Raw genomic sequence first — 23877 nt, forward strand, 5'->3', positions numbered from 1 at the left:
ACATTAAGAAAGAAAACTGAATTATGATCTCCACGATGGTCATCAACCTGTATTGTGCAACTGCTTATCAAACCCTTGGTTTCTTTTACCACCAGGAAGACTTTGGAAGTTTTAAACCACATCCTAGTACAAAACTACTCCTCAGAGTAACTCTCTCCTACAGGGAGGACTTTCCCCAGAGCAGCAGCTGGAGCTGCCTGACTGGAGCTGATGGAGATTCCTCACCCCAAATTTACATTACGTCCTGATGGACTTTTGTTTGAACCGTACAGATCTTTTCAACTCTTTGTGTCACTTTTATCATTTTCTTATAAATAAAAGCTTCAAGGCCATTTCTTAATAAAAAAGGCTGAGTGGGAAAAGTGCTGAGTGCTCGATAGGGCCGAGGAAGGCAGTGGTGGAAACCCTTTTAGAGGCTGAGGAGAGGCTTTGATGTGGCAGCTCTGTTCCACAACACCTTTCTCCCCCTCCAAGAACGCATTAAAACCTTGGCTATTTCTAGGTCAAGGAACATGAAGGAGCACAAATTGCCAGCTGTACAAACATATCCTGAGCATTGGTAAAAGAGGGTGTTCCCCCCTGCCCATATCTGTTTTATTTTACAGAGTTTCACACAATTCCTGCCCCAGCACTCACTTGTCTCTTGGATCTGCTCAAGCTGCTCGAGAATTTTCTGGAAAGCTGGAGGACAAATGCCAACTGTTTACCCTCAATGCCTCAAGATCATAAAATGGTTTATGCAGTAACGTACAATATACAGTAATGTACAATATACAGTAAATGCACAGCAAGACAACTGTAAGAAAAATAATAGAAAAAATAACTTTTGACCTTTTGCCCATTGAAATTTTGCCCAAAATATACATTTTCCTAGGCTAATAACTAGAGGGTGCAATTTATTACTTCAAGCACTTCAAAGGCCCTTCAAAAACACCTTTAAACCAGTGAAACTCTAGTCAGTTCCTTCACATTAAAGTTCACTCCTGCTCGAAAACACAGAAAGCCACTGCAAGATCTATGTACAAACTTTTTAAAATGAAGTGATTTATTACCTCTAGCAAATTATAATATTGATAAAAGGGGAATTTCAAAAGAGAAATCTCCAAAGTAGATACACCTAAAATTATAGCAACACACTTAATAGTGATTACTATTTCCACATCAGCCTGTTTTGAACAGTTTTTCCAATTTATGGGTAATAATTCTGTCACTCAAATGCATTATCATCATCATGATCTCTTGGCCAATCATGCTAAGTCCATTCTACCAATGCTTTTGTCAACCATACTGGGTAAAACCCTGAGTTAAGTGCCAATAACCAAGGAATATAATGAAATCACAGAATTCCAGACTGGGTTGGGTAGGAAAGGATGTTAAAGAAAGCTCATGCACTTTACAGGGACACTTTCCACTATTCCAGGTTGCTCCTTGTCCCCTAGCCTGGAATATTTTATATAGATAGGCCAGAAAGACTCTGAAATTCTGTCACAAATAAAATTCTTGTGACTAAAACCCACAGATTATCAACAAATATTCATTATGGATCCTGATTATTCAAAGAGCTGCAGAGACAGCAACAACTTCTTTAAAGGTAATGGACACAAATCCACCAACAACTTCAAAATGTGGCAATAATAAATGTATAAATACACTCAGGCCTTTGTATCTTCTTCTCTTTGAGTGCTGCAGTGCAGGGATGGAGGGAAATAGCAGATGCCTCATCCAGCTGGCACTTGGTGACATCTGTGCTTGTGCCCCATGACAGCATCACCTCCTCCCAGATCTGCTGGGTCCCACCATGGCAAAAAAGCTGTGTGCAAAATGCTTGCACAGAGACAAACACACCACTCAAAACCCTTGTGCTTTTTTAATGGAAAACAAAAAAAAAATTAAAAGGAGAAGAGTGATGGAATCAACATGAGGCCAATTTTTCTGTGCCTTGAAGGCTTTCTTTGCTGTCAAGGGATTTTCCTCCACTCTGCCACACAATGAACATCCCACTCAAAGAGAGATGGACCTCAGTGACAGGTTGGTCTCTTGAGTCTAGAAAGGAAAAAAAAAAGAGCTTGGAGGTGTAAAACTAAAATAAAACTTTTGCTGGGAAAGCTGCCCGGTACGAAATGCTCTTTATGTGAGGATTTTCCAGTCAATTGTGGCCTTTAATAAAATCTTTGGCCAATATCACTGCATTTTATACCACCTTCACAAAATTTCTTTAAAGCCCAGCCTAAAGCACAAACTTATTTTTATTAATTACTTTTGGTGCCTTTAAGAGGAAACAAAAATATTAAAACTTACACTGAAAGCCTGTTTAAAGTAACTAATAGTTCAACGTAATCTCTTACTAGGCCCAGCTTTAACAACCTGTAGGATTAAAAAAAAAATAGAATTTGCTGTAAATATTAAGTTCCTAAGAGCCTGAACTGGAATATAATTTCCAAACTTGTAGAGACAACAGGTGGGAGAAAAGTGACAGCAATTCCAAGGAACTGGCTGTTCAAGGTATATCCAAAAGATTTGCACAGCAAATTACCCCACCAAGGGTTTTTTTTGTTTGTTTGATTTTTTTAATTACTACTCTATGAAGCATCAAATCTATCAGTAAGTTTCTGGTAAAAAAAAAGAGAAAAAGGCTATTTCCATGTGGGAATGAGGAGGATGCTGACAGTGACTCAAGTTTTTAATCAGCAGGGGTGGTTACAATTCTCCTGTTCTCCCTCTCTGGTGCTTCACAGAAAGGGAAGAGAAGCAAAACAAAACCACAGCACAGAGTGAATTAATTGAATATTGGAAAAATTCCTGCCTGAACCTTTACACTGGAAAGTTGAAGCATGAGATTTGATTATGATCTTTGTAGCAATATTAGAAACATGGTGAGACCACAAAGGCAATTCTGTTCTCCTCAAGGGCCCTGAAGAAGGTTTGCTCAGATTAACAGATTTTAATTCTGGAAGGATCATCTTCTCTTTCCAGGCCATGCACAAAATGTCCCAAAAGCTCAAAGAAATTATTTTTTACCAAGCAACCTAATCTTGTCTTAGAAGACTTTGACCAACAATGAGTCCTCTATTTTTATGGTGAGTGGTTCCAACATTTTGATCCTTTTATTTTTATGAAATGACTTCTTAGTGCCTGACAGAATTGGTACATATTCTGCTTTTTGGCTTCTGTGTCTCTGTCAAGGACACAAAAAGTTTCATTGCCTTCAGTTACCTTTTGTCAGAAATCACCCAGAGCAATCCAGGCACCAAGAAAGTGAAAAAAACTTTTGAGCCTTAAGTTGTAAGGTTTGTTTTCCAGGCCTAGCACCAAACTCCTCTCAGCCCTCCTCAGCAGGGTAATTCTCCCCTTCTTTCTGCAGGATGCACACCAGAACGAAAACTTTTAAAAAATAATAAAGCCAGTTATTTCTTTCTAAACACCACTGCAGAAAGAGCTTTCACTAGGACTTTCATCATCTATAGGCTCTCTGCATCCCATCTTTTCAAATAAAAACTTGAAAACTCCGCTCTGGAAGTAATTTTCTAGTTCATGGTACTTAACAGATTCATTCAAAATCAGGAAAAGCAGCACAGAATTTCTCAGAAAGTGACACTTCCCTCAAAATGTGTGTACAGCACTGAATTACAAAGCAGCAGAGACATTTTAAGTGCACCACAAATTGCAAAAAGCATGGAAACACTTATTTCTAAATAAGAAAAACCTGTACCAACCTTAGACACATGTTACTAAATATAATCCTTTAAATACAAGGGAGGGAGTTACTTGATACAGCACTAAAATACTTGTGTTAAACACCAGGAGATACAAATTTCATTGTTGTATCTTCCTCAAATGTTTTGATCAAGTCTATCAGCCCAGGAAAAAAAGTTCACCTTCTCTGTGTACTTCACCATCTTCACTGAAAATATTTTTATTACTTGCCTGTGACACAAGAAGTCACCAAGTCTGCAGAAATCTTTTTGTAACAGGTGAAATTAGTCTGGTTTCAGGCTCATTTTACTTTTGTTTTTTGAACATAAGTAATTTTATTTGTTAGTTCATCACTGAGGCATTTCATCATAGGACAGAGTCTAATTGCACCTGGAATGACCCAGGCTGAAGAATTGATTGAGGGATTGGGTGAAGGACTGGTTTCTGTCTCTTGAATAACTCTGGCCATGGTCTGTGAGAGAACCTGAGGCTCCACAGTGACTTTTCCATTCTGAGTGCTTTCAACAAGCATTAATCCACTGCTGTTCCATGAAACCAGCAACTCCTTCACCTCTCACCTGTAGCTGAGGTGTCAAACTTCCATTAGAGGGGGAAAACTTAAGACTGGTTTGTGCAAATATTGATTATTGCAACAGATTCTATGACAGAAAAGTAAAAGGGGAATCCTTAAGAATATCAGAATAGCAACATCCAAACTCCTTGTTTTGGCAGCTCTTCCCACATCCAGCAGCACATAACACTCTTTGACTGTTGTGCTCTCCCTCACTCATCATCAGAAGATTCTTTCTAGGATTGAGGGGGTTTTATTGGGTTTGTTGTTACACTTCAGGACGCACGGAGCTGACGGGAGCCCAGAGCCACCTCGGTGTCCCCGGCACGTGGCACTGCCGTCGCTGGACTGTAAAACCCAGCACAAGCTGCCTCCTCAGCTGTGGCCTTTGCAGGGACACCCGGGTGTGACACACTTTCCACTTCAGTGAGACGTGCCACATGCTCCAGAGCAGAGCTGTCCCATCACATTTCCAGTTGGTTAATACAGGCAGATTAGTGGCATCTCCGGAGATTTGTCTGTCTACTTGACCGTGGCTAGCACTGAGGGGAAAGTACAGCTGGAGATCCACTCGAAGAGCAGGATCATTTTTTCTGGTATATTCTGGACTAGATTTTGCTTGTTTGTAGCTAAACAAGCCTTTTATACACAATTTATGAACCTGCACTGGCTGTCTTTGATCATTCTGGGAACATGCACTAAAACACATTTCTGTAAATTTTCATGAACGTAAGCTAAGATTAAGTTCTGACCAAATACAACTGCATTTATCATATCTCTAGCAACAACTAATATTTCTGTGATCAGCTGATTAAGCCACAATCTGATGTGTTTCCCAAAAAAAAAAAAGACAAAATTAAAGAGTTGTCTTGCCCTTCCTGCTGTCAAATGAAGCAGAACTCACCACTGAAATAAATGCACATAATTTGTATTGCAGTAACAGCCACATGGATCTCCAAGATCATCCAGGGTGGACCAAAGTCAAAAATGTAGCAATTTTTGTGGACCAAGAGACAGCCACATGTCACAGCTTAAGAAAAAAGGATCACAACTCTGAGGGCAAACTGATGCTGAAACACCTCAGCTCCAGCCAAATTCCACAAAGCACATATAGAACCCAAAATGAGCATTTTGGAGCCACTTACAGCCTCAGCTTTTAAAAGTGCTGGTATTTCTAACACTCCAAAGCAGTGTCAGAGCTGTTTTCCTTTATTCTGAGGCGTTTGTACTGCCAGTATTTCCTGATTAATGGTGCCTCAGAAGACAGCAGTTAACACAGCTGATAGCTGATTATTTAAGCATATATATAACTATTGTATTCTGAGGCATTTATACTGCCAGTATTCAGAAGACAGCACAGTTAACACAGCTGATAGCTGATTATTTAAGCATATACATAACTATTGTATATATCTGAGGCAGGTTCCTCTTCACCCTGTGAAGCCCCACCTCGTGTGTGCCCGAACATTCAACAACCAGCGCTGAAAAACCTTTTCCTGCCACCGCTAAAACCTTTACGAAGGACCAAATATTTCATCCTGTTGGTTCTTGTAGCCCATTCCTTTCGATTTCAGGCTGTTTTTTTTTTTTCCCCTTTTTTCTGTGCTCTCCCCTCATGATTCACAAAGCTCACAACCCCTTGGCACCCTCTCCCCTCAGCACCAACAAAGGCAGCGCTAAGCCGGCGGCTCCAGGCCTGCGCCCTCAGAACCACTTTGGGGCTTCACCACCGAGCACAAAACCCTGCCCAGACCTGTCCAAACCAAAATTCTTTTGCCCTCGGTGTCATTAACAGCGTAAGAAAACCCGTGGGGTTGTGCAACACTTCATCACCTGGGCATCAAGCAGCCCCTGCCTGCAGTTGCGTGACGGAGATCATTAGAAGATGTCTGTCAGCTGCACAGAGCTCTGCTAAACCTTAATTGTTTATATGCCAGTTTATGGCTCAAATGACAGTTTCTGAGGAGCTTGAAAACAATCCAGTCTCCAAGAAATAATTAGAGGGTTTTAGAGTGCGTATGACTCTAAGCTGAGCAGGAATGAGCTCAGATCTTATGGTTAAAGCATTTGAAAAGTGCTCTGAACAGCAAAGCTGCTCTGAGGTTCTGGTCACATCAGGTAGGCCAGAATTTTCCCAAGTGCCCATTAATTATATGTTCTTAGGTATTTCTTACTCCGTTTTATGACTTGAATCACAGACCATGCTCTACAGATGTGCAGAGTTCTCACCGTAGCTGAACTCACCCAAAGCTGGGTTGAAATGATGAAATTATACCTGAAAATAATTACTTGTGGAGCCCCATTAGCAGCAAAAGGAATATTCTGCTTTTCCTTACATTGGTCTTAAAGTTGAAACCCTCCATGAATTGCTTAACATCAAAAACAAACTTCAGTTGATTTTATATCCTTTCTCTCAATGAAGACAATACAATCATCTCCTCTACTGCAGCACTCTTCATTAAACTTAGAGGAATTTCCTAGTTAAAAGTGGTTGATATTCCCAGGAGAAATTGAAATTGCTAAGGAAAGACACACAGGAACACAGCATTCTCCCCAGAAATTCACTTAACACAGCTGATGCTGAAATGGGAGATGAACTGGTTCAAACTGTGCAGACAAAATTGATTAAAATGTAGTGTTATTTTATTATTGCCTCACTGTAAAATATTATCATTAAAATGTTCTATCAATAATTTGAATCACCATGCATTTTAAAAATAAGTCTTTGAGCAACCATCCAGAAATGTGTGAGGGGTCTCCTCAGATGATATCCTCATACATTACCTAGTCAGAATTAAAAGAAAGAAGGCATTAAGGAAGATTTTTTTTTAAGCACGTGCCTTACAGCTTTTTCACAAAGTAGAAGCCTTCTAAATCTCTATCTGAAGAAATATTTACTGAGTTATACATTCGAATTTAAAATTTAAAGCTACTAAGATCATTTATCCTGTTAAAAAAACAGAACTAAAGAAAAATAATGATATTAGTTTTTTTGAAGTTATATTTTAATTGTTTTTTCCTCTACTGTGGAGATTTAAGAGGAGCTCATCCATACATGAATGGTTGAGCTCAGCAAACTCCCAAGACATTTGGTCTGTATATTAAACATTTTTGAAGAAAGGAAAAACACAGGAAGGACTCGAGAGAGCCCATGGTAAGGGAGAAAATGGCATTTAGTAACAGATGCAAAGTCCAAATACTGTCAATTTGTAGGGAATTACTTGAGTGGCAGCAGTTGTGTCACAATACAGAAACATGGGTTGGAAGTTGAAGAAGTTTGCAATCAGCTGCTCCAACTACAAGCAAGAAGTGACTGCACTTGTTTAGGAAAAAACAGATTAAAGAGCACCCTCTGTGAACCCACTGGGATCTGATGGCTTTAAGCATCCTTAAGAAAAGAGAACAGCTTCAATCATCCTGATATTTCTGCTTTTCTATGTCCTTTAAATCCTTCCTACACTACAGAACACAGGAATAACCCTAAAACATATAAGAAAAGAAAATATAATCCTCAACTGCTCTCCGGGTCTGTCACATTGATTTATAACAGTTATTTCTAAGACAGACAAAAACACACAGATGCAAACAATTACTCTATTTTTGTAGGCAACAAGTGAGGTGGGTGGTAACTGAGAAATTTTGAAAAATCCTGTCACAATATTCCGTTTTTTTCTGAAGTAACCCTCAGCACACAACAAACGCTCGCCACATCAGAGACTTTCCAGGGCCTGAAGGGCCACTTTGATTCCAGACCGCTGCAGGCATTAGTGGGGACGTAATTAGGGTAAAAAGTTCAACCACAGCTCCATGTCTAGAGTGCTGCCAGAAATAAATTTCCTCTCATTCACTGGTTTCTACTGTACCCTCCCTGCAAAACATATTGAAAACACATTTATCTTTGTAGAGTTTGTTCCTCTTCTAATTAACTTTATAGCGTTTACAGTATTTAATAATTTAAAGTGGAATTTAAAGTGGCCCTGGAAGTGGCAGCCCTGCCTGTAATGGTGCTGTGCATTATCTTTTCCCTGTGGTGCTTCTTTTGACAAGTTACTGGGGGCAGCTTTGTGCTCCAGCTGGTTTGATCTGGACTTCCTTCCCTCCATCCTTCCCATCCCTCCATCCCCTCCCTGCATCACTACACACAAAGGGGGTGGAACAGCAGTAAAACAAAACTGTGCCTCAGCTCAGAAATCTGCTGTCCCAAACCTCCACTGCAACCCAAGGATGCCTTGGAAAAGGTTTATCTTTTTACAGCTCCATAAATCAAACCTCCAGAAGGTCAAAACTACCCGTGGTTCTCACCAGCTGGTCAAGGTTTGACCCCAAATACTCATTTTCTCCCAGTTTTGATCCAAGATTAACAGTTTATTATAGTTCAAAGGTTATTTCTTGCTCTAGGTTCACCGAGACAAACATTTGGAGTATCAGAGGAACGCCAGAGCTTTCGTGCCCTTGGTATTTACACATGGAAACACCACCTTATTCCATTAAAGCTCCATCACCTGGCATTGGAATCTATGAGAAAATTCACAGAATTACCAGCAAACATCACTTCAACATTACAAAAAAAGTAAATTTTTATAATGACAGAATCAACATACAGGAAAAAATGCAGGGATCTGAAGAGATCTTTATAAAATGGAGATTCTATATTTAGCACGTAACAACCCCTTCCAGCATCACTAAAAAAAGTTTAAACTACTTTATTCCTGCCTCTCTCAGGATCTTAAAAGCTACCACATAACCTGCTAAGGCTAAACTGAATTTTCCTAAAAGAAATCAGAGAGGAAAATGTTTTTCATCTGCTGGAAGGGAAGGAAGTCTTTGCAAGGCAGCTGACACCACACAGCTCTGCAGTTAATGAGGCTTTGCAGTTATGCAGCAGCACAGAAAGCTCTGGGACTCAGATCCCCAAAGGTAACAGAAGTGAGAGAGTTTTGACCAACTTTAGAGGTCCTACTGTACTTTTTCAGAACATAATAATTAAATAAAATTTGCTTTCTAGGCTTGAGAGTCCTCCCAAAATCTCAGTTTTGCACAGTCTTCAATAAAAGCACAAATACTTCACAAACTTCATGAAAATCTATTACAGAGTGCCCAACACAACTGAAAATCACAACCATCTGGCCCAGACCATTTTTCTGTGTGATTTCAGAAAACAAACTGCATTTTCTACTTGCAGCGACCACACCCTTTGCACAGCCTACGGCAGAGCTGAGCCAGGTGAGTCCTCACCATCACCACTAGGAAAAAAACAGAGGAAATTTCTAAAATTTCAGGGCATTCCAGAAGAGCTCCCCTGAGCAGTGTCTGGGAACAAAAACTTCATTCACCAGAGCTCATTTCCTCCTCTTGGGTGATCCTTGCAGGAGCTTTGCTGTTTGTGGCTGACAAATCATTTCCCAGCCAGCTCATCTGAAGCATTAAAAGCTTCAGACACTTGGAGTGGACACTGGATTTTAGCACTACCCAGTGATCTGCCAGACCCAGACCAGGCTCACATGACTCTGAAATATTAATTGAGAAAATATTAACGCTTTAATTGTGCTGTTACTCATGCGAAGCTGCTTCCTAAACTTGAGTACTCCCATAAACACATTCCTGAGCTGAAGTTGGGTTCAGGTTAGCAGGATTTAATTTAATTAATTTAATATACAGTAGCCATGAGAATAAAGCACACGCTTCCTGAAAATCTGCTGTCAATTGATTTGCCTTGTAAACAGATCAGCAGGGGAAAAAAAAATGCTGGCTAGCCAAAGTTACACATTTTGTTTGCTCCAACTACTCCTCCTTCTTTAATTTACCCTAATTTCCTCTCTCCTCCCATGATTAATAAAGATTACCTCTTGCTTCTCATGCCCTTGAACGACCTCCATCCAATTCTTCAAGTCATCCAAAATTTTCCACCACTGGATATCATCAAATTAATTCACCTTTCAAAAAATACAAGCTGGAAAGCCAGCACAGGCTAGAGGCTGCTGAAGGAGCCACTGCCTGTGCTCCTGCACTCTTCCTAAAGGCCTCACTCTTACATTTTAATAATCTATTACTGATTGTTTAATTAGTTGCACCTGCATCGTTAGCTGATCATCATACTTGCCCATCTAAGAATCTGGCGTCACCTGCTAACCTTTTAGCAAAATGATTTGGTAATTTAGACACAGGACAAGGGAACCAAAATTTCAAATGCTTTTTGTAAGGGTGGCTTAGAGATGCAGAACGGGATAAAGGCTTTAGAAGAGCAGGCAGTGACAGCACAAGGGCTCTGCCTTCCCTGCCCTCTGCTCCTTCATGTGCTTTTATTTCCCTCCTGGAATGGGCATTTTGATTCTTTTCAGCTTTTTTGTTACCTATATTATCTACTGAGGGGCAAATTTGCAATCTCTCCATTTATTCTCAACTGGTTTTGTAATAATCTGAAATAAAACAGAATTATCCTGGTCGGTTTCCCTTTAAACTTCTCCATTACTTAAACTGAAGTATTTATTTAACATTTACATTTGAACAGAATGAAAGTAATGTATTTTGGACCTCTCTGGTGTATTTGAAAGTGCTTTTACAGATCCAGTCTGTTCCAAACTATGGCTTCAATAGCCCATGTGGGGAAAATAGGGATATCTTAATGTTTCACCACCTAGGAAATGCATTAATATGCACCAAACCCATCAATTAATTTTGTGTGCGTATAAAGATTTGTTTGTCTTATCACCAGGAACAAGCAGGCATGCCTTTACAACCCTCCACAACCCCAAAATTTAGTCAGATATTCTTTCTTTTTTGGCTTTCCTTTTAATTTGCAGATCTTGTAATCTAAGACTGAAGTTGACTGAACCAACCAGCAGAGAAATACCAGCCAAAAACCACAATCTGTTTCCCATTTCTGTGTCAGGACTGCATCTTTCAGGGGGCTGTGAAAACAATTGTTGTGAAAAGATTATACAGTGAATTATTGACTGGTTTGGGTTGGAAGGGGACCCTTAAAGATCATCCAGGCCAACCCCCCTGTGAAACATTTCAGTCATTTTACTAGCTGGAAAAATGGGACTTTTAAAATACAAAAATGTGTGTACCAGAAAATCAGATATGAGACAAAAGTTCCATCTTGTTGATGAGTATGAAATGATCACATACAAGAATAGAAAACAAAATCTATTATCAGAAAATTCACCTGGGATATTAATTAATAATTGCAACAACAAAAAAAATATTTGGAAATTACAATATTATGGTGCTGAAAACACATAAGGGGCTTTTTTTTTTTTTTTTTTTTTTTTTAAGAAAGCAGAAACTGCCCAGAATCTTTGAATTATTTTCCATTATTTTCTCTTAACTGAGGAATACAGCAGCACAATGAAAATGAAAATAATTATCTTCAGGGTTTGGTCATTTCTCAGGTATCTCAGCTTCTAAAACAAGACTGGAAGGAAGATTTTTACTAAACCAACATATCCTTTACATATATAAATACACTTTTGGATAAGAACAGAGCAGTATTTGCACCTCTAATTTATAAGTAGTTAAACTTACAGGGCGGGGAAGAAAAGGGAGAAAAATCACCATAAACTGTTTTTTGCAAGTTATAAATGCATAAAGAAAAAAAAAAATCACTTCTCTGCCTTATGTGGATTCTAATTCAAACATTTAAGGCAGGTAACATTAATATTGCAATTTAGCACAGTAATAACAGAGAAAGGTAAAGATTTGACAGTTCTTCCTTCACACACACGGTGATTAAATTCTTAATTGAAAAAGGTGTGGCACAGAATTAGTCTTACAACTGTAAGAAGATTTACTTCAACTGCTCAGTCATTAAATGGCTGTGTAGAGGATTACTCCTGAAAAGCAAATATTTTCCTGTAGGTAGAGATATAAATCCTGTGCATTGTCTGAATCAAACATAAAATATCTCAAGGGCCTCTTTTATAAGAGCAGTAATACAACAATTCTGGAGAGAGCACAAAACAGGACTGTAAACTGATTTTTTGTAACTCAAGGAAGGAGGTTTAACATGTATTTTGCTAATAAACAGTGTGTGGCTGCAACAATGAAATGCTTGGTATTTGTAATTCATTTGCTGCTTGAAAAATTACTTTTTAAGACACAGAGATTGCTTTAAACACTTCACAATAATAATTCTGACCTGGATTAATATCAGAAAAGGTTAATCATAAAGTTGTGATTCCACTGAGAATAAAATAAACTTAAAATACCTCTTTATTTATTTTATATCAAGAGTCTCTTTTTTATTCCTTTCCAAAAGCTTAAGTCATAGGAAAATATATGTTGGCACACCAAAAAAAATAGTTTCAAGCCACATCCCAGTGTTATCCCATGAAGAAAAAAGGAACAAAACTTTAAAGATGTCATCTGCTGGGCTTTTCAGATGGCAATACAATTTATATATTCCTTTTATCCACAAAAAACATTCTTACCCAGAAGATCCAATGCTTTTGCATACACCAAGCAGAGGCCTCTTCTCAGCAAAATTATCACATTTCTGAGCACCTGGCAAGAGGGAAAACAAAAGGAAAGAAAAAGCAAATCACCACGTGCTGTTTGTACAGTTTCCAAGTTCAGGTTGGGGCCCAGTATATTGAATATAACACAGAACTCGCAGCTTGTGCAAGATAAGGGACAGAAATTCAAATTACAGGCAGAGCTGTGACAGAGATGAGAATGAGAAACAACACAAGCAGCAAAAGGTGGCCAGGCTTTGGGATGATTTTCTGTTCATCCCACTTGGGGCTGGGATTCTGTGACTGCACCAAGTGGTTCTTGCTCATTTTTCATTGTTTTTATGAAGTTCTTTGCAGCTCTGCCTGGGCTCACATCTTGATTTCTACTTTGTAAAAGTGGAAGCCAGGAGTGCCAACCTCAGAGCTATTGAGTTTTTTAAATTTGGAAAAAAAACCCAAAAAACCTCACTCCTGCTTGTGAACAATGTTTAACTGAATTCCAGGGTATGTTTCTACCCCATTTAAATAACAACCAGTACCACCACTACTAACTTTCCTCCATTTTCTTTCAACCTTTGCCTTTTTAATGATCTATCTATAGATCTGCACATGTGTAGTGAATAATGGAAATTTTTTTTCTCCATTATACACCAAACCCTTTGATCTCTAAAGAATATTAGTGATATAGTCTGCTCAAAATTTATATCTTGAATACTACTGTACAAAACTAAATCATTTATTCAGAAAGGCACAACAATTAACAATATAGAGTTTGACATAGCAGACTGTTAATTATTAATGACTCAGGTACATGCATTTAATTTGTAACAAACACTGTTGAGTCCTCTCATCTGTACAAGGAAAAATCTTCCCTCCTACACCTTTGGGTATTTAAAAAGTCAAATGGGTCACATCAATAACTCCACCATCAACAATAGCTTTACAAATAACCTAAACCAGCCAGATGTATTTTTCTTTTATTCCTATTATTTCAAGCTCTTTGGTGAGTCAAACCTGTACTGTATGTACTGACCTGTAAATTGATAAATGAAACATAAAAGTCTTCTTAAGAGTCTGGCAGCCCATTTGTTTCCTTCAATGCAGGTACCAGATGAATTCCATTTGTTCTGTTCCCAGCACTGAGGGTGAAATGCTGACTACCAGGATTTCACTACTTCAGGATTTCACCTGAAGTATTTAACTCGACTTTTTTCCTTCTTTTCTCACTAGGATGTATTAGAGACACAAATTCAGATGTTTCTTTATGGTCTAATTTAATGACCAGGAAGGGGAAAGAAAGAGGAAAAACGTGGGGGGGAATCCAGGGAATCAAGTGCCCCAAAAATCAAAAGCAATGCCAGATTTAATACCCATGGCACAGATTTGCAAAATTTCTGTGATAGGTGCTTAAACTTCTGATTTCTGTCTATAATGATTCCAATCCCTCAATTTTAAAAAATCCATTTTCTGCTTCAATACTTTCCGAATGTAAATATTAATAGTGCAGGAAAGGATCATTACTGGGAGGCCTCTGAGGGCATTAAATCAGGTTAATAGCTGTCCCATCCACGAGATTGCACAGAGTGACATGTGTTGGGCTCTAATGGAGCAGGAGCTTCTCCCAGGTCTGGGGTGGCATTTAATCTCCCAAGTTCTGCTGGATTAATTTTCATTTGTAAAATTGTGTTTATTTGCATGTGCGAGGCGCTGACGTTGCACACACCTGCTGCACACACAGTGTTTAACAAAATTGAAATGAAAAACAGCTCTCTAAATCCCCCCAAATACAAAAAGTATTGAAATCCTGTTGCAAAGTCTTTTTCTTAAACTCCTTTTATTCTAAATCCTTTTAACTCTGTCATATAACACTACAGCATTTATAAAATGCTGGAAATCCTGACAAATCACACAATTAAAGTAATGAAAACTGCCCTTCCTGCCAACAAGGCACCACCTTATCTACAGCTCCATTTAGCTAAATGATAGGTTTGGTTTTTAAAAAACCTAACTTCAGTTAGTGTGCTTAAAATTGAAAAAAAAAAAAAGAGGGGGAAAAAAAATCTCTCTGTGGCTAAATGAAATTTCATACAAATCAACATTTAGAAGTTTATGAAGTCAAAAGGTTACCCACACTAAGCTCAAAGCAGCTTAGACCCTGTCCTGCTGATGAAACTGTCAATAGGGACCTCAGGGTTTGGCTAAGGCCTCTCAATAATGCCAATAAAAATAGTGACAACACCACCAAAAGCAGCACATCTTTGTGCAGAATACAAGTGGAAGCCAGTGGATGTCACAGGAGCTCAAAGGCTGCTCAGAAGTCTGGAAATGCCCCTGGTTTCCCAGCAGGAGGAAACGTGCTGGATGAATTTCACACTCTGACCTATTTAGCAGTGGTCAGAGGCACCATGGAGTGGATTTTCCTGGTGTATAATTCCACTGATCAGTCCCATTTCATAATGAGTGCTGCTCCTGCTCCTCTAAACTCCTCTCATTTCCATCTTTTCCTTGGAAATCTTGTGGCACTTGTGGTCCTGCAGCAGCCCAGCAGTACCTGGGAATGTCCCAGGCTGGAATTCCCTCTCAGCCCAGCTGGGAGAAAGTTTCAGGTGCACTGCTCTAGAGCATCAAAACCAATTAAATAGTTATTTTATTTCATGTATGATGTTATGAGGAAACACAGGTCAGCCCAAAGCTTCAAAGAAATTGGGATTTTACAGAAAAATTCTCCCCTGTAATGTCTCTAAAAGAGCCTTACTTGGAGAATTCCAGTCTGTAATTTCTATAATCCACAGACATTCCCACTCATTATCCCAAAACCCCCATGGAACAGTGGGAGAACAGCAAAACTCAGACACACACCTGCACAACCACCCCCAACCTTGCTTGTCCATCGGGCAGGGCCAGCCCCACCACACAGAACCTGGGATTATTTTGGCCTTTAGGGATTTCAAACCACTGAACCACCCAAGTGGCTGAACATACACAAACCTCAAATCTGTCTTCCTTTAGAAAGCAACCTAAATATTAGAGCTCTTTAAGTGTACCTGCACATAAACCTGAGTCAGCTTTTGAGGTTCAAATCTTAATTTTACCAACATCAAAGATGGGAGCAGTGGAGAACAGGGATAAATCTGCTGCAATATTTCAACTCTCAATGGTTTTAGTACCTCTAAATTCTTTTTATTTCCTTTTTCCCCCCCTTATAAGTCAACTTGAGTGAACAGTCAAATTCACTGAGAGATGTAGGGCTATTATATCCTCTTTCTGCAAGCAACATAATCTAGAAAATGGCAATAAATTAATTCAGCTCGCTGGAGGAATTTATTTTCATAATGCTGAAACATGGAAATAGGTTTTACAGACAACCACTGATCTAAACTTCACCACACCAGCCTGTCACCCCTCTGAGCAGGAATTGCCACACACAGAGCTGCTCCCCTGCCTTTCTGAGTTTCCTGACTGATTTTTAAACTGTGCAGCTCTGCCTTGACAAATGGGACAGCAGAAGGCAAAGCAGGTATTTGGCCAGGGGCTTGTAAAATGACCTGGGGTAAGTAATAAAAAATGGGAGATTGTAGCATTGACTTCCTTCAGAAAGCATCAATATTCTGATTTTGTAGGTGAAAGAACAAAGGTAACTGAAATAAATGTATCACTGCCTCAGCACTGACAGAAAATCCAGAGCTGGACACATGGAAACAACCCTAACCCCAGCCCAGCACCCAAATCTGGAAGTGGAGAAGAGCCAAGGATGGCTCAGAGATTTTACAGCTCAGAATTCCTGTCCCTAAGACTGCCAGAGTCCAGACTGAGATGTTCTCATAGTCTAAATATGAGCTCTGCAAGCCCAAAATTTGGTCACAGTGCAACCCCTCAGTCCCCAAAAGACCCTGTACATTCCAAACTGCACGGAGTAATTAAAGTCCTGCCTACTGAAGGCCCTGCTGAAGGTAGGTATGACCTGACCACGGAGAAGAGTTGATATCTGGAGGGTTTAACATTATTTACAGAAATCCCTCCATTTCTCATGGCCATCTGCTCCGGGCTGCAGAGCAGGACATCACAGTGACATGCAGTGACAGGACATCACAGTGATGCTGCAGAGCTGGCCCAGCCCAGGCTGGTGGCCCAGAGCAGAGCTGGCCCAGCACAGGCTGGTGGATCAGAGTAGAGCTGGCCCAGCCTAGGCTGGTGGCACAGAGCAGAGAAGGGCTGGCCCAGCACAGGCTGGTGGCCCAGAGCAGAGCAGAACTGTCCCAGCTCACTTTGGTGGCCCAGAGCAGAGCAGAACTGTCCCAGCTCACTTTGGTGGCCCAGAGCAGAGCAGAGCTGGCCCAGCTCACTTTGGTGGGCCAGAGCAGAGCTGGCCCAGCCCAGGCTGGTGGCCCAGAGCAGAGCAGAACTGTCCCAGCTCACTTTGGTGGCCCAGAGCAGAGCTGGCCCAGCCCAGGCTGGTGGCCCAGAGCAGAGCACAGGTGCCAGTCCCAGTTCCAGGAGCTGCCCAGCCCCTGAGCTACCAAACCTGCCCAGGCTCCTGCTGCCAGCAGCACCAGGAGCTGCTGGAGGAGATGCCCTGCATGAAATAATCTCTCTGAAACAAGGCTTCATTATGCCACCAGACACACCACGAGGCAGAGGATCTAACATCAAAGGGCTGCAGTTTTTTAATGAAATAGTTGACAAACTATTAAGTTCTGCTGCTGTAAAGTCACCAAGTTAAAGGCATGAGCTTTCCTTTCACACCTGGGAATGAGCTGCTTATCACCAGCTCAAATCTGTTTCTAGGAACGTGCCAAATCCATCCACCAAGAGACTCCTATTTTCAATAATTCCCTTTTTACAGCTTTACAGTAAAACAGTGTTTGAGCCTGCTGATGGTAATCAGCTTCTCCTTTACAAATTCCTTTTATTTAGCTCAGAATCATTAAAGCTCATGAGTTAGTTATCTAAGGCCTCTTATTACAGCTTTACTTTTATCTGATTCCAGATACTGGTCAATGATACATTCATGTACTTTTAATCAAAGATTTATTTAAACCAAGCCATGTAAAAAGAGACCAAAACATGTTTTTAAAAGGTTTGGTTTAATTTAATATGAGCTAATTTGAATAGTTTTCTAATGTAACAACTATCATTGTCAGATGCTAAATGTATGGAATTTAGGGGCAGAAAGACAGTAACTGCTTGAAGGAGTTCATGAGTGTGATTTACTTGATTGAAAAATCAAAAACCTGTTTTAATACCAGAAAAAACAGAACTCCCAGGTTCTTCAATTAATTTACTTCATTTTCATTTCCACTTCTCTTTCTCCTTTTTTTTTTTTCCCTTCTGGAGAGGAAGGGGCACAGGCATCCATTACTCAATGACACACAAAATAGCAAGAGAGCAACTCGTTGGGAATTTTGCAGGGTTCCAGTAATGGAATAAAGGAACAACAGGCTTGGGAAGTATTTTATTCTAAGTTAGTTTAACCTGTAATAGTTACACAGCCACATATACTTTGCATATTCCTCTGCTCAGGAAATCACAAAAAAATTTATAATATGTCCATTAAACATTCTTCATTTACTTTCTTTGAAACACACAAAATCAGTTCAATTTACTATTAATAATTTAAATAATAAGATTTTAGGCTGTATTTTTTGAGTTCATTAATTAATTCATAAAATATTACTAGAAATTCTAAATCAGCATAATCCCCAAACACCTTGGTCTAATTCTTTTCATCCACAAAGTAAAACACCAATTTAATTTAAAACCAAACAGTTCAGAAATTAGATTGCGTTTGGATGGAATTTTTTTAGAGGAATTTGCTTGTTTATGCACAGTTGCTCAGATTTTGCAGCAAGTTCTTCTCAGGGTTAACTCAACTTCTGGAAGAATCCTAAATCCTAAATTAAATTAACATTCAATAATGTTAAATTAAGCAGCTGGGTTTAGAATTTGAGAAAACAATATTTAAGCAGCGGCAGAGAGGAGCTGCGCTCAAAGAATGATAAAATTCAAACCACTGAAAGGGTCAAAGTGAGTAAAATTAATGTAAAGTAAGGTGAAATGGAAGAAGCAGGAGTCAGTGCTGCCCCAAAAAGCAGATTGTGTAGTTTTGTTGGTTGAACAGGAGTGGAAGGGCAGCCTTTTTAACCGAAAGGGTTCAGGTGGGTGCTGCTGTTTGGGGGTACTCACTGATCTGAGGAGCTGGCAGGATCCGAGCCGCTCGAACCGGCCCGTGGCGCACCGAGAACAGCTCCTGAGCCTCCCCACTGATCTGCAGAAAGGCAAAAAACACATTCACACTTGCAAAAATACAGCTGCTCAACAGCCAAGAAGGCAGGTAGAAAGGCATTTTAGGGAGCTACATTGGTGAGACTCTGCCTAAGCAACCACTGCCATTTCTCTAATTAAAAATACACATTAGAAGTCTTGAATGAACTGCTCACGACCACACAGCTTTTGGAAGAAGCGAGGCTTGAAGCTGACTAAAAGTCACAAAAATTTATCCCACATTTCACATGGTTCTAAAGGAAAATGCCAGCTCACCAGAAATCAATCAAGAGTGGCAAATATGGATGGAAAAAGATGGGAGAATTTCATATAATGGTTCATTTCGAACTCACCAGGTGTGAAAACCATGTTTAAAAATTGGTGGTCAAGCTACTTAAGCCTGTCACTGATGGCAATGTTGAAAAGATTAAACCAGAAGCAGTTAAGATGAATTTCCAGACTTCCTGCAATGGTCACTCAATGTATTTTCATAACTGCCTGGAAATGGATCCGATATGGAATGTCAAACTCCAGGAAAATGGCAAACATTATGAAGCTCATTTCCAACTAACCAACAACTTAAAACAGATGTAATGAGCCCCAGAACACAGCCAAGGCTGGCATAAAGTTTTGCCAAACAAGCAGCTTACAATATCAGAAGAGAACATGATTTGGAATAAGGTTCTTAGGAATCAATAAACTATAAATTCAAGTGAATTTTTGGAAATGTCATTTTATGGTTGTTTCCATTTCTTTCTGCACTTCATCTCACACGTCCAAAAACTTAAAATACTCCTACTGTTTGACCAGCAAATCCCAAGTACAGTACTCCAGGCTCTCAGCTTACATCCACTCTTGCCTGGTTATTTATTATCACTGCTCTGGGTCATGAGGGAGAATGAAACCCACCTCATGAAGCACAATTATAAATAAAATTACTTTGAAAATACCATTTACTACAGAGCTAACCCACCATTCTGCATACAGTACAGAGAACTGCTGCTTCTCCCTGTTAAGCCTGGAATTGCACACAAGCTACACCTAAGTGGGGAAATTAACATTTTAACCCATTTTAGCCTAGCAGTTTATCAATTAAAATCACTGTTAATAACACCAACTCACTAATTGTGAGTTAAAAGTTGATGGCTTTTAACTGATCATGAGCTTGGAGTGCAGTGTTGGGAAAAAAAAACACCTCTGGATGAAAACATCTGTATCCAGAAAAAACAGCTCAGGAAAATGTAGAGCACAGCTAAGCAGAAAATGAGGAAAATTAAGGAGGGGCAGAGTAATAAAGAGATTTAAAAAATTAAGACAGCAGCACGTTTTCTGTCCACTGGAACACAGCAGCTCTATGAAAAGGGAAAGGAGGAAATGGAAAAGAAGAAAAACAGAAGGTTTGGGAACTATTATTATTGGCAATTAAAGATTTTTCCCCCAAACCATGAAAATGCTGTTTCACACGTGCATGCACATCTCTGGCTAGGAATGAAAACAAGAGGGAAAGGAACCAGCACAACAAAGGTACAGAAGGAGTGATTCCCATAAAATATCCCAAGCAGCTCCGACACCTCCTTCTCCTTTTTAACCCTGCCAGCACACCAGCCCCAGCCCCAGCCTGCTTCAAACAAAGTTCCAGTCCCCAAAGGAAGACACACTGAGAATGCCAAACCTCCTCAACTCAGGTTCTGCTCTTAAATATCCTGAACTCCAGCAGAATGTTTATCCAGCCTGGGGTGCCAAGACCTGGTAGAGCTTAAACCTGAGACTAGGAAAGAAAAGCTTGGAAATGTCCAAATACAAATGAAGTTTATTTGTAGTGAAGCATTTAACGTGGAAATCTCAGCCCAGCTCTCCTCATGCATATAATGCTACAGTAACGTTTGAATAATTAATAGTCATTATTTAAAGATAATTTATTATTTCATACTGGGGGGAAATTACAGAAAGTAAGGTTAAATGGATTAACAAAAAGCACAGGATCCAACAGTGACTAAAATGAGATTAAAGGTATTTAGCCCCTGTTTTGAGACCACTGTAGGTTAACAGGTCCTTTGCTCAGTCCCTGCAGCATTCTAAATCATGGAATGGTTTGGGTTCAGCCTCTACAGCTCAAGTGCTCAGCACTTGTTGACTCCTGGGATCTAAAAAAGATCAAATTTTAAGATACATCCCCACTGGAGGCTTTGTAATGAAAATACAAGATGCCACCCAACCACCATCATCTCACTTGTAAAGAAAATTCAAATTCTCTAACAGGCACAAAAAAAAGTTTCCAAAAAATCTGGATGTGACACTACAACACTGATCACATTAAAACACTAATATTTAATCTAGCATAGTTTCATAAAGTAACAGCTTTTTCAGGGGATTTGTGTGTCTTTAACTGTCCTGCTGAGACAGGGACTCATGGAAGACATTGCATCTTGTGTCTGCCATGAATTAGTAAGAGCTTGGTTGTTCCTTGGTTTACTTGGCACTGAAAAATACATCAGGGCTTCGAGTTCAAGATTTTCTTTGAATTCCAGTGAACTCCTTTCAAACACCACCACCACCACCAGAAGCTTCTTATTTTGTTTGCAGTTCTTATAAAAGCCTGAATTAAGTGTGGTTAATGCTAATGCCCTTCATTTATTGATGGATAAAACTTTATTGCTATTATTTTATCTATGGATAAAACTTTTTAGCTATGGAAAAACACAGGTTCAATCTGCCTGCAAGCTCCCCCTTGGAGGGACAGAGATTGTGTGGCCTGATCTTCTGCCACTCCAGTGCTCATCCCCTGTGAAGGGGACACCCAGTGGGAGCAGGAGCTGCCCACTGAGGGGACAGGGGGTCAGCCCCCATCCCATTCCCAGTCCCTGGAGCTCCACAGTCTCACATGCACAGACAAAATATAAATAGAGTCATGAATTGAAAACAGAGCTCGAAATTCTTCAAAAAGCACCTGTGAGAAACGAGGCTGTGGCTGCCATTTTGGATTGGATCCAGCTAAGTAGCAAGTCCCCGTGGCAGCTCTCAGAGCTCTTAAAAGTTTTTCTTTCCCATTCCAAAAGCCAAGAATATTTCCAAACAGGTTTCAAGAATTGGATATTAAGCTGTAAAAGCAGCTTCAGGTACTCGTTGCAGGGAAGAGGGAATCCAAAATGATGGCTCCAAGCTGTTCTGGTAGAACATCTCAGCTTTCCCAAAACCTGGGATCAACCACAACCCCCAGACCTACAGGGAAGGCTGGAAGCAAAGGATTCAAATCCCCCAAAAAAGTCCTCATTGAAGGAAGAAGAATCTTCTCCTCCACTTAAGAGATCTTGAGCTTAAAACATGAGAGCCCAGGAATCTGCAGCACTGGGTAATTTTTGAGGCATTGTTTGGAGCACACCAGTTTGCACCCATAAAAGAAAAGCTGAACAAAGGAAGTTTTGTTCACACCGAGGACAAGTAATAGTTTCCAACCAGAAAAAATGGTTTTCACATGGGGAAAAAAATTTAAAACAAAAAAAAATAGCCAAACGTACACCAAAGTGAAACGAAATGGAGTTTGGAACTCAATGCTTGAACTTCTGTGCAAATGTAGAAATGGAAACTGGGGAATGTATGACAGGAAAAGGGAATGATCAGGAGTTGTTTTTATATATTCTGATGTATGTTTCATACATGAAGGTATCATGATATGATATTCTAATATGATAATAAGCAATTAATAGATACCACTACCAAATATTGCTGCATATGGGTTAAAGGCAACTTCCAGCCATGCTGCTGCTGAGAAAGTAAGGAAGGACTGGAAGGAAATGAACAAATTTTATCACTTTAGTTTAGAAATTCACTCAGCTTTTCCATTCAAAACAGATCAATGTAATTATCTAGAGATTGTAAGAGTTTAGATGCTCAAGGAATGTTACTCTGGTGGTGGACTGAGGATGAGGTTGCACCTAGTACTTTTAATTATGACACTGCTAATGGCATCAGATGTTTTATAAAACCACATTTCTTGCACATTGGTGATCTTCAGTGTAAAAAACCCAAAGTCTCATCAAATTATTTGCATAGATGTTCTGCAAAGTCCCCAGACGTTTTTCAGGGTCACTAGGTCAGGTCATTACTCCATTTTTCTGAGTGCTACATGCAAGTGGTTCCCTCTAGGAGGAGGTCTGGACAAAGGAAGGATTGCAGCTTGGGATGTGATAAGTTTGTTTTTTAATTGTCACAAGAACCAATACATTAAGATGATTTTTCTACTTCTGAAAAGAAGAAGAAAAGCCTACAATGAGAAATAAACCAAAAAAAAATATATATAAAACAGCCAATGTGCATTCCCTGAACAGGAACATCTAGAACAGAGACTTGGAAACCACATCAGGCAGAAACCAGTTCCAGTTGTCTCTGAAACATGAAACTGGGAGCAAGGCAAAAAACAAACTCCAAACAAAACACAGAACTCCACTGCACCATTATCAAACAGGAACTCCTCGTGTATTCCCAGATTCCTCCCCACTTAGCCAGGAGTATTTTAAACCCACTTTTAAGCTTCCCACCCGCACTTGAGAGCAGAGATCAAAGCCAAGCCCTTTGGATGGACACCTTGTGCTGCACTTCCAAAGCCAGGCTGCCCCAACCACCACCCCAAGCCTTTGAAGCTGCCCTAATGGTATCTCCCATCCTGCAAATCCCACTTTGGTACTCCAAAGATCCTCCTCGGAGGAGATGTTAATGTGAAAGCACTCTCAGCTCGCAGAGACACAGCAGCGAGGTGTGGGCAAGGCCATGTAACACCATTAGCAGGAGTGTGGGCTTAGGAGCTGTCATAAACACTTCATAATCACTCACACACAACCCCTGCTGCCTGCAACACGTTATTAAGTGCTGAATAGAAGGCCAATTGTAGGAATAAAAAAG

General features: G+C 39.9%; 1 protein-coding gene across 6 annotated transcripts in view; it reads right to left on the reverse strand.

Annotated features, from left to right (window-relative positions):
• The window catches only part of BCAS3 (BCAS3 microtubule associated cell migration factor), a 298857-nt gene that overhangs the window by 266378 nt on the left and 8602 nt on the right, over positions 1-23877 (reverse strand). For all 6 annotated transcript variants that reach the window (XM_077787568.1, XM_077787567.1, XM_021524867.3 and 3 more), the window contains 2 exons: positions 18904-18985; positions 12697-12769 (listed from right to left, as the gene is read on the reverse strand). In XM_077787568.1, the coding sequence (XP_077643694.1) occupies positions 12697-12769; positions 18904-18985 (155 nt within the window). The remainder of the gene's footprint in view (positions 1-12696; positions 12770-18903; positions 18986-23877) is intronic.

This window comes from Lonchura striata, chromosome 20 (assembly GCF_046129695.1).
Source record: "Lonchura striata isolate bLonStr1 chromosome 20, bLonStr1.mat, whole genome shotgun sequence".
In the NCBI taxonomy this organism is placed as follows: Eukaryota; Metazoa; Chordata; class Aves; order Passeriformes; family Estrildidae; genus Lonchura; species Lonchura striata.